Source organism: Petromyzon marinus, unplaced genomic scaffold, assembly GCF_048934315.1.
Source record: "Petromyzon marinus isolate PM22_M1 ecotype Great Lakes invasive population unplaced genomic scaffold, UKy_Petmar_22M1.pri1.0 PM_Scaffold_117, whole genome shotgun sequence".
NCBI classification, from domain to species: domain Eukaryota; kingdom Metazoa; phylum Chordata; class Hyperoartia; order Petromyzontiformes; family Petromyzontidae; genus Petromyzon; species Petromyzon marinus.
Window position 1 is genome coordinate 231,708 of NW_027423077.1, and position 11,328 is coordinate 243,035.

General features: G+C 49.3%; 1 protein-coding gene across 2 annotated transcripts; it reads left to right on the forward strand.

Moving 5' to 3' along the window:
• Positions 1 to 11: 11 nt before the first annotated feature.
• Positions 12 to 10,717, forward strand: LOC142922602 (mRNA export factor GLE1-like). Of its 2 annotated transcripts, XM_076063421.1 has the most exons (14): positions 14 to 360; positions 1,550 to 1,679; positions 2,325 to 2,506; positions 4,067 to 4,121; positions 4,626 to 4,689; positions 5,221 to 5,336; positions 5,672 to 5,741; positions 5,934 to 6,076; positions 6,498 to 6,688; positions 6,815 to 6,944; positions 7,179 to 7,283; positions 7,429 to 7,511; positions 7,979 to 8,042; positions 9,494 to 10,717. In XM_076063421.1, the coding sequence occupies exons 1-14, from the start codon at positions 308 to 310 to the stop codon at positions 9,560 to 9,562; spliced, it is 1,455 nt and encodes a 484-aa protein (XP_075919536.1). In that variant the 5' UTR covers positions 14 to 307; the 3' UTR covers positions 9,563 to 10,717. The 2 variants fall into 2 exon arrangements, with proteins under 2 accessions (XP_075919537.1, XP_075919536.1); XM_076063422.1 differs by lacking the exon at positions 7,429 to 7,511 and having other exon boundaries at positions 12 to 360.
• The last annotated feature ends 611 nt before the right edge of the window (positions 10,718 to 11,328 follow it).

Sequence of the window (11,328 nt, forward strand, 5' to 3'; positions counted from 1 at the left end):
CTAATGGGAGGCGCGGGGCGTGGCCTGTGGGCGTGACCTCACTCGACGTGGAGCTGGGCAGTGGAAAGCAGCAGCGCTCCTACGTCCGCTCGAATCTCCTCCTCCTCAATCTTGATCCTCCTCCTCCTCAATCTTGATCCTCCTCCTCCTCAATCTTGATCCTCCTCTTCCTCAATCTTGATCCTCCTCCTCAATCTTGATCCTCCTCCTCAATCTTGATCCTCCTCGTCGGCGATCTTCGTCGGTACCCAAAGGGCGATCGCCTCGACTCGCCCCTCGTGTCCCCGTGCGGACGAACGGTCCCGCCATGGGAGCGTGCTATTCCCGAACTCCGAAGCGCGAGCGTCCCAGCAAGAAGAGGTGAGTCGGACGCTAAAGCCTCACGCCGGGCTCCGTGTGAGTCGGACGTTAAAGCCCCACGCCGGGCTCCGTGTGAGTCGGACGCTAAAGCCCCACGCCGGGCTCCGTGTGAGTCGGACGCTAAAGCCCCACGCCGGGCTCCGTGTGAGTCGGACGTTAAAGCCTCACGCCAGACTCCGTGTGAGTCGGACGCTAAAGCCCCACGCCGGGCTCCGTGTGAGTCGGACGCTAAAGCCCCACGCCGGGCTCCGTGTGAGTCGGACGCTAAAGCCCCGCAGTGTAAACACTGGGGGAGGGGTTGGTGACCATTGTTATAATCGTAGCCACAACTTATCCACGGTCTCGCGTCTTATTCAAGTCACTCTACTGCTGGATGAGGACCTCCCCACACCGTATGGGTCGTGGGGGTTATTTAACCATACTTCACCACTCTGGGCAGTGCGAGGTTGTCAAGGCGGGGGACAGCGATGGTGGAGTATGTAAGTGCAGTACAACGATGTGTTCAGCACAGTCCACCAATCACATTGTAGCCCCGCAGTCTCTAGCACCTGTTGTGATTTAGTGGTCGCCTATCCAAGCACTGATCGCGCCCATTCACAGTGACAACAAATACTGCCTCTGAGAACCCAAACTTTCATCAGCATTGGAGCAAGCAAGTCCTGTCTACTGGACAGTGTCTCATCACCAAAGTCGGGCTTGCTTGACCCAATACTGGTGACATACAAGGCCGTAATTATAATAAATATTGTGTGGGGGGGGGGGAACGCATCCCCCCCCACACAAAATGTCCACCCCATTATATTGCTATAAAATAGATTTCCGTTTATATGATTGTGGTTATGGTTGTACTTTAGAAATCACTAATCTCTGCCATTACATAGAATGTAACAAGAAAAAGTAAAAAAATAAAAAAAACAGCAATATAATACAATATACACTATCAGACATTATTGTTAATAAATAAATAATAATCCTGTATGTTAGTTTCTATTTTTTATATTTTAGGCAGGAAATTCGTTTCAAATTTAGATTTTTTTTCTGGGGGGGTGGGACCCCCTGGAAGATTTGGTCCCCCCCAATGTTGACTCCATGGCTACGGCTTTGGTGAAATGCCAGATGTTTTATGAGATTGAGATCCATTGCTTGGACGAACTCAATGCTGATATTAAAATCGAATCACTTATTGCAGGCATTGTAAGAAACACCGCTGCAGGCATAACCGTGTGAAGAATGGCCTTGATGACCACGCCGATGCATCCACTCCCACCACGGCGTCACCGGTGGTGCAGGAAGGTGGTGCAGACACCTCATGTGGAAAGGTAATAATCATCACCATCATCGTCTCACACGAGCACACAATCTCGTGCATTCAGCCACATGGTAACCAGCATAGAACACATCCACCACGGAGATGGAATTATAAAATAAGTTTATGTGCAGGTGCCAGCTAGACTCTTTTGCATCGTCGGACTGTGAGAGGATTATTTTGAATTTTCGGACTGTGAGAGGGAGTGACAGATTGGGGAGGCCTTCATCCAACATCAGATTAACTATGGCTGATGATTATATAAGTGACAATTGTTGAATGATTCCTCTGTCATCGTATCATCACCAGCTATTTTCTATCCGCTCCCAATTGACGGCCCGACACACATCATCACCACCCATCACAGTCACGCAATGCCACAATGTATCCGACTCCTGCACGGGAACTGAACTCATTGATCCATCTCTGCGGTGGCCGTACTCTTTCCTTTTTGGCTGCCATTCAATTACCAATTCCGTCCATCAGTTCTCGCAATGTATCTTGCACAATCCCGTTTATCGGAACGGCCAATTGGATGGTTCAAACGTGACTTTATACGCGTCTTGGTGCACACTTTAGCTTGTGTTCCCCTACCACTGCACTGCACGTGTGCACTCTCTACCTGGTGCGTAAACCATGAACGTGATTCCCTCGACAGGAGGCGCCGGCAGAGGGCCAGGTCATTGTGCCGCTCTCCCCACTTGACATCACTGGACGACCATTGCCCCATGGGGATGGCGAGCCCCCCCACGCCTCCGCTGACAACCCCCTTCTCCTGGTCGAGGAGAAGGGACCCAGCGAGGAGGAGGCGAAGCGACGCGACAATGAGCCGGAAGTCAGGTAGGGAGGGGACTGCGAGATGCAGCGGTGGACACTGTGGTCTGGTTAGGGAGCATCGGTCGTCTGGACAGGCAGTTAGACAATTACTGTAGGTATGAGGGAGTGTAGGTGTGAGGGAGTGTAAGTGTGAGGGAGTGTAGGTGTGAGGGAGTGTAAGTGTGAGGGAGTGTAGGTGTGAGGGAGTGTAGGTGTGAGGGAGTGTAAGGGTGAGGTAGTGTAAGTGTGAGCAAGTGTAAGTGTGAGGGAGTGTAAGTGTGAGGGAGTGTAGGTGTGAGCAAGTGTTATTGTGAGCAAGTGTAAGTGTGAGGGAGTGTAGGTGTGAGGGAGTGTAGGTGTGAGGGAGTGTAAGTGTGAGGGAGTGTAAGTCTAAGGGAGTGTAAGTGTGAGCAAGTGTAAGTGTGAGGGAGTGTAGGTGTGAGGGAGTGTAAGTGTGGGGGAGTGTAAGTCTAAGGGAGTGTAAGTGTGAGCAAGTGTAAGTGTGAGCAAGTGTAAGTGTGAGGGAGTGTAGGTGTGAGGGAGTGTAGGTGTGAGGGAGTGTAAGTGTTATTGAGTGTAGGTGTGAGCGAGTGTAGGTGTGAGTGAGTGTAGTTGTGAGGGAGTGTAGGTGTGAGGGAGTGTAGGTGTGAGTGAGTACGTGTGAGGGAGTGTAGGTGTGAGGTAGTGTAGCTGTGAGTGAGTGTAAGTGTGAGGGAGTGTAGGTGTGAGGGAGTGTAGGTGTGAGGGAGTGTAAGTGTGAGCAAGTGTAAGTGTGAGGGAGTGTAAGTGTGAGGGAGTGTAAGTGTGAGGGAGTGTGTGAGGGAGTGTAAGTGTGAGGGAGTGTAGGTGTGAGGGAGTGTAGGTGTGAGGGAGTGTAAGTGTGAGCAAGTGTAAGTGTGAGGGAGTGTAAGTGTGAGGGAGTGTAGGTGTGAGCAAGTGTTATTGTGAGCAAGTGTAAGTGTCAGGGAGTATAGGTGTGAGGGAGTGTAGGTGTGAGGGAGTGTAGGTGTGAGGGAGTGTAAGTGTGAGGGAGTGTAAGTCTAAGGGAGTGTAAGTGTGAGCAAGTGTAAGTGTGAGCAAGTGTAAGTGTGAGGGAGTGTAGGTGTGAGGGAGTGTAGGTGTGAGGGAGTGTAGATGTGAGGGAGTGTAGGTGTGAGGGAGTGTAAGTGTGAGGGAGTGTAAGTGTTATTGAGTGTAGGTGTGAGGGAGTGTAGGTGTGAGTGAGTATAGGTGTGAGGGAGTGTAAGTGTGAGGGTGTGTGAGTGTGAGTGAGTGTAAGTGTGAGGGAGTGTAGGTGTGAGGGAGTGTAAGTGTGAGGGAGTGTAGGTGTGAGGGAGTGTAAGTGTGAGGGAGTGTAAGTGTGAGGGAGTGTAGGTGTGAGGGAGTGTAGCTGTGAGTGAGTGTAAGTGTGAGGGAGTGTAGGTGTGAGGTAGTGTACGTGTGAGTCTTTGTGCAGGCTCATATATGAGTGTGAGTGTCAGCTAGAGCTCGTGTACACTGGTGTTGGTTCCAGCTAGCATAAGGGTACGCAGAATGACACTAGCGAACACTATTGTGATCATTTGTTGTTTTGTTTTTGTTCAGCTCTGAGAATGTTATCCTCGAGATCATCACTGAGGAGCGTTTCTCTGGAATCGCGGTAAGAGTCTTGGTGTAGCGAGTTTATAGTCTCAGCTTGGTCACCAATTGTCACGTAACATTTGTTTTGCCACTTGCTTTGGTAGTTCGGCACAGCAGTTTGCACGCTGTGCTGTGAACCCAGCCACCTCAGTTGGATTCCCAGCAAAGGCTAGATTAATTGGAGGGGGATATCAGGGATTACGGACTCTACGTTTGTTACGATGTTTCAAACGTGCGGCTTAGCCCGAACACGCAACCTTGACACCCATCTACACAGCAATCAGGCATACCCTGCTGACGAGACTCAGATCATTAACACCGGCCCAGAGATTCCCTGATGGAAAACATTGGTCCCACAAGCTCATAGTCCGATGAACTAAAATGTTAATTTCTTTATAGACTGTGAAACAGACACGTGTGCTTTGATTTTTCTTAAGTCGGAACATTCATCAGCTATGAGAATGCATTTGGCGGCACACCCTTATAAAATACAGCGTGGTCTGGTGTGGTTTGCTGTCTGCAGAACAGCGGTGATGGTGGCGAGGATGCACCGCGTCTGGCACGCGAGTGCGAGCCGCTGGAGCAAGGTGAGGCGTCGTTTCCTCTGTTATAACGGGTTGCGTGTGGATCCCCGGTTATAATGGACCGTGTGTGAGTCTTTGGTTATAAGCGGTCATGTGTGGGACCCTGGTAATTATGACCCATATGTGGAACCCTGGTTATAATGTGTGTTGTGTGGGTCCCTGGTTCTAACGGGCTGCGTGTGGAACCCTGGTTATAATGTGTGTTGTATGGGTCCCTGCTTCTAACGGGCTGCGTGTGGAACCCTGGTTATAATGTGTGTTGTATGGGTCCCTGCTTCTAACGGGCTGCGTGTGGAACCCTGGTTATAATGTGTGTTGTGTGGGTCCCTGGTTCTAACGGGCTGCGTGTGGAACCCTGGTTATAATGTGTGTTGTGTGGGTCCCTGGTTCTAACGGGCTGTTTGTGGAACCCTGGTTATAATGTGTGTTGTATGGGTCCCTGCTTCTAACGGGCTGCGTGTGGAACCCTGGTTATAATGTGTGTTGTATGGGTCCCTGCTTCTAACGGGCTGTGTGTTGCATTGATTGCCACAGCGGGTGGAGATTGGGCGGAGGGCAGCGTCCCGCAGCGCCATCACCAAGAGCTGCAGCGCCACTTGGCGGAGACGGTGGAGAGACTGAAGGAGCTCAACGGCAACCAGGACCTCAAGGTATGCGGGGGGGGGTCGTGAGTTCAAATGCCCGATTCTGACAGCTACTGTATATTTGCAGTGTACGTATTCTCCTCATGGTTGCGTGGATTTTTCTCCAGGTTCTCCAGTTTTTCCCTCCACATTTAGAAACGCGTGTTTTTAGAGTATTTGGCTGCTATAAATATCCATGCGATATTTCACTTCGTGGAGCTAGCAGTTGTAGCCGAGTCTCTTCTGAAAAAGAGCTATATAGCTCAGTGGGCCTTACCTAGTAAAATAAAAAACAAATAGTTTTAGTGTCATAGTTTAGTTTTAATAGTGTGAGTGTACCTGTGTGTGTGTGTGATGGGCAGACCAAGGTCATGAAGTTCGAGCTGGCCAAGGCCTCGTCACTGCCCATCAACCAGATCTCCAACACGTCTGGTGAGGGCCGTCCCCTCCCCTCTCTCGTGAAACGTCGAGTCTCAGCCTGCCCCAGCTCCCGCGGTGTAAACGCACAATCGGGCAGCTTGCGCGGCAGTCACTGTGTCACGACTGCCGTAGTGCAGCGCTGTTGTATAATACACGTCCCCCCGTTTTTACCCGTGCCCCCCCCCAACGTGTCCTCGTGCGCAGGTTCTCACCTGCGCGTCATCACCGGCAAGCTGGACTTGCTGTTGAGCGGCACGGCCGTCGTGTCGGGCACGCGCTCCACCAGCGTGTCGGACCACCCGCAGGGCCTGCTCTACGTCCTGCACCGGGTGGCTGAGAGGCTCGTGGTACGTCGACATGCCCCCTCGCAAAGCCCCCGCGTCTTGCCTCGCAGTCAAATGCACCTCGCATGCACGCACCTCCACGACACCACCGTCGTCATCGCCATCATCCACCGACATCTGCATTTCACCTTCGCCTGTGTGCTCGCTGCTAGGATCAGTTCACTTGAATGTGTGTTCATTTATTCTCACGGTTCATTCATCGATGCTTCTTATACCAGAAAGCCACAATGCGTCTCATCAAGAATTTTTTTTTTCAGCGGGGCTCCTCTTGCAATGTTTGTGAAGTTCATAATTGCCCGTTTAATTGGGAAAGATAAATGAGATAGGTTATTTATGACAAACTAAATAAGTACAGCAAATTGGTTGTCTTCGGTTCCGGTTTCTTCACCTCACCCTCTCTCCCCCTGCGTCCCTGCCACTACAGAAGCAGAGCGAGGAGGAGGTGGGGTGGAACCACGCGGCGGTGTTCCCCATCGCGGCTGTCACCGTGGAACTGTGGCACCGCCACCCAGCCCTCGGGGAGCTCCTGCTTGCTCACCTGCTCAGCAAGTGCCCCTACATGGGCCCCGTCTTCCCTCGTCCCACGCCTGGGCAGAGCCAGGAGGACGCTTTCAGGTGAGGGCACTAGGGATCTGGTGGGGGGGGGGGTCGGTGGTAGTTGGGGGGTGAGGAGTGAGCGGTGAGAGCTGTGCGTGGGTGTGGCGTGTGCTTGACGCCCGTGTCTCCCCCCATCACCCGCAGGATCCTCGGTTACCGCTTCGAGGATGGGAGAGTAGAGAACGAAGACTTGTTTCTCCAGAGAATGTCGGGCATGGCGCGCATGTACGCGGCCATCATCTCCGCGCCCGTGCCCCCCTCCAGTGGCAACAAGGTAGCACCGCCAATCCGGGGTCACGATCCCCATCAAGAATCGGATCTCACTCTCTCCGTCACGTACAGTTTGGTTCGCTCTGCTAGTGTACGTGTAACATTGTTTGCATGCGATTTGCTTAAATCGTAAGCCACTGGCTCTGTGTAGCGCAAGTACGATAATGGGATTTTAAATTGACGAATCTCTCCCACACCTGCCACCCTACCCCACGCGTGCCATGTGCGTGAATCGCAGAGCCACCCCCACGGCATGAGTCACGGCTGGACCTGGCTCATGCAGGTCCTGGATATGGAGCCCATGGCCAATGTCACCCCCACGGTGCTCTTCAGCTTTCTGGAGGTACGCACGAGAGCACACGGGCATGAGCACACAGCGCGTGCACAGGAACACACGGGTACACGCACGGGAACACAGCGCACAAGCATTGTGATAGAGACGAGGCTGCCCTGTGACTTGTTCACATGCTCCTGGCGTGTGTGAGCAGGTGGCAGGTAATGCAATGGCGATTGAATACGGCGATCAGCTCTGGGAGCTGCTCGATGGGTTAAGGAAAGAATACATCCCAAGGTACCTCTCGCCCGGTGGCAGTCTCGTCTCCATCTCACCTTCACGAAGCCATTTATATTTGCACGTGTTCCTTGCATTGACGATTTGCTTTCTACTGTTTTTATGTTGTGGCAATAGACTGAATCACCTTGTCAAGTAACCAGCTAATATCAAAGTAACATTGCACTTGTACATACAGAAGGGTCCTTGCACCGCCATAATTTTCCCCTGCGGATCATAAACTTTGGCTCTTGGAAGACTCTTGACCAGCCCAGTTTTCCACCCACAGCAATTTGCAGGGAGGCGGTAGCGATGCGATCGACGTGACTGTGAAGTCAGCTGTCGACAGCAGGCTCCCGTTACAGTGTGTCTCTGAACGAGCTTAAAGCTGTGGTTGGTGATGGTCACCGGTTAAGGACTGGAGCCAGAAGTTTGTAAGAATCGATGGATGCGCAACTAAACTCGCTGCATCTGTTCTTGTCCTGCAGAATCGAGAAAGTATCCATCCCGCAGCAGATGGGAACTGTGGTCAGACTGAGGCTGTTCCTCGAGGTACCGGCTTTGACCACACAACTTTGACACACATATTTATTCTAGTGCCGTTGTCATAACCCGCACAGCAATGTGTGTAGCATTACCTTAAGTCATAACAGCCGCGGAAGGTGACATCACAATGATATCTGAAGTCACTCAGTAGCTCCCTTTATCCATGCTCGCAGCAATCGCCATCCTTAGTGGGCACATTGCGAGCTGGTCAGGAGACGTCAGTACAGCAGCGGAGTGAACGTAACTGTGCGGAGCTGTGTTTTATCCGAATGTGTTGTGGCTTTTCCCCGGGTATTCTGGATTCTTCCCAATCGCCAAACTTGCCTTTACAGAATTCGCCAAACATCCCAATACAGGGCCATCCTGAAGTAGAGTGTTAACACTCAATGTGGCCAAAGTTACATTCATTAGGGGCATAGTTAGTACCATGTGTGTGGGTGTAATTATTGTCAAAGTATTTGTAAGTACATGCCAATGAAATCATAAATATTAAGAGTTAGAAAATCCAAATTAGATGAAAACTTGAGTTGAACAAAGGTATTTTTTTCGTGAAGGAATCTGTGCCCAGGATAATACCTTAAACTCGCTATACTTGAGACTCCGGTTTAATCACAGGTGGCTGAAACCTCAATTCAAACCCAGGATCTGAGTGGTGTTGGCTTTGCACTCGAACGCATAATTAGCCCCGTATTCACTTTGTCACCTAATGTAATTTTTTACGTGTCGGGAAGTTGGGAAACACTTCCCAGAAATAAATTAGTAATTCTCCTCTCATTGCGGCATGCGTACACACGAAGGGACGGTTAATAGTTAATTGCCTGAATCACCAGGTCTCCCCTTCACACAGGGTTTCTAGTACATCATCAGACATGTGCGGCAATCCTACCCCAGGATTGTGTATAACTCACTAATTACATAATTCCCTAACGCATTACACCAGGGATGGTGGGTTAGGTAATTGGGATCATCTACCTCACACCTGAATGGGAGGAGCAGGAGGATGGGTTGAAAGGTGATTGGCCAGGAGGGTTGAAGGGGAAAGGCAGGGAAGGGTTGAGGGAAAAGCTCGATGGTGGATCGGGACATTTGCCAGGAAACTCTTAACGCGTGTGTCGGACTGTTCAATAAACATACAAATAGCACAACCAAGTACGCGTCTAGAACTTCTCCACAAAGTGCGCTTTGGGCTGAAAAAGCCTCTGACCGGCGTGCATCGCTTCCTGCACAAGAAACAGCAGCTACATTAAAATAACTTATTAAATATTCACCTTAACAGCACTCAAGACACCAGAGCGAGGCATTCTATTGGCACGCTGCCACTGGTTGGCCCTTCAAATCCCATGTGGGGCTGCTGGGCTGCCCGGACTCGAGTATCCACATTAATCCCTGTTTGTGTGTGTGTTGTGTTTGTGTGTGTTTGTGTGTGTTGTGTTTGTGTGTGTTGTGTTTGCCTGCAGGACTGTTTTGTTAATCGGGAGATTCCTTTGCCAAGCGGGCATCTCTCAGAAGAATTTTGGAAGGCTTAATAAGATCACCCTTCACACCTGTACATTATGTAAATATATGTTTTATGCAAGTAACTCCCATAATACAGGTTTTCTAGGTTAGATCGCGTAAGTGTATAAATGTGTCGTTAACCCCGCCACCACCCGACACAGGCAATGAGTAAGGTTTGTCACGTAAACAGAATATGCCAATTCGTCACTAGTACAGTACACCGCTTTGTTGGAGAGCAAAGCCACAACATTTACAATCTGTGTACGACGTTTCGCCAGTAATGACAATGAGCTTCTTCAGACTGCAGCCAGATTTGTGGAGAAATCCTGTTTCGTTCCTTAACTAGAGGGGTAGTAGATGTGATGAAAACACTTGTGTGTTCTTCTTGTGCCGGAGTGGGGGGGGGGAATTAATTAATGTATATAATTAATATATATATAAATAATGTATATAATCAATGTATATAAATAATGCATATAAATAATGCATATAATTAATGTATATAATTAATGTATATAATTAATGTATATAATTTATGTATATAATTTATGTATATAAATAATGTATCTAATTGCTGCTTTGTAAGCGAACCATCAAATAATAAAATGTTTAAATGCAGGTCAGCATGCTTCAATAGTGATTACCGTTGGTATGGCTATTTTAGTATACACAATCAGCAGCAGGTACAATAACAATGGCCTTGCATAATGCGCATGCATAATGTACATTGATTACCATATATATATAACTCAAACGGCAACGGATACCCACAGTAATTTATATGCATTAATTCATCCCTCCCCCACTTCGCGCAAGAACGGCACACAAGTGATGTCATCACATCTACCCCTCTATTTAACAAAACAGGAGGATTTCTCCACCAATCTGGCTGTCACCTGATGAAGCTCGTTGTTATTACTGGCGAAACGTCGTACTCAGATTATAAATGTTGTGGCTTTGCTCTCCAACACAGCAGTGTGCTCTACTAGTAACGAATTGGCACGTTCTGTTTACATGATAAACATTACTAATTGGCTGTGTCGGGTGGTGGCAGGTTTTTTGACACATATATTTACGCGATCTAACAACAAAAAAACCTGTATTGTGGATGACGTCAGTCGCGAAAGCTTACGTGTTAAACAGTAAATCATTTATTCGTAAATTAAATAAAAACCATGAATTGCTACATTGTGTCATGGTTGCTTGTATGCAATATATACAATGGTTTGTGTTCCTGGTGTGTAAACAGCAAAAAATAACTGCAAAACATGCACAAATACACACGAAGATGAATAGCAAAACAAAAACTCACTGGGCATGACACACCAACCGGGCCTTTATATGGGAAGACACAGCGGCATTAACCACGATGTGTTCATCGTCATTTTCTGAAGGCTACCAAATGTTTGGATGGCTCAACCAGGACACATGGTGAATTGGTCGCCCCTCTATCTGTCCCCCTCCTACTTTACATAGCCATGCTTACACTAACAACCGTTAATATACTATGCCCACTGATCATAGGCCTCATTAATCTATCAGCAACGCTGGAGGACCCAGAGAAAAATCCACGTGATCACCAGACGGAGATAGAACACGCAAGCTCAAAATATACAACAGGCATCGCCAGGTTCCAGCACCGAACCCACGACATCCTCCATGCCAGGCGAGGGAGATAACGTCGCCTTCGCCACGGTTGATGCCATGGGTTGGGGTTACAGTGCACAGAACGTTACTAGGCCCAGACTCCAAGAACACAACAGCGGTCACGTCACACGTTTATCACTTTTATTTC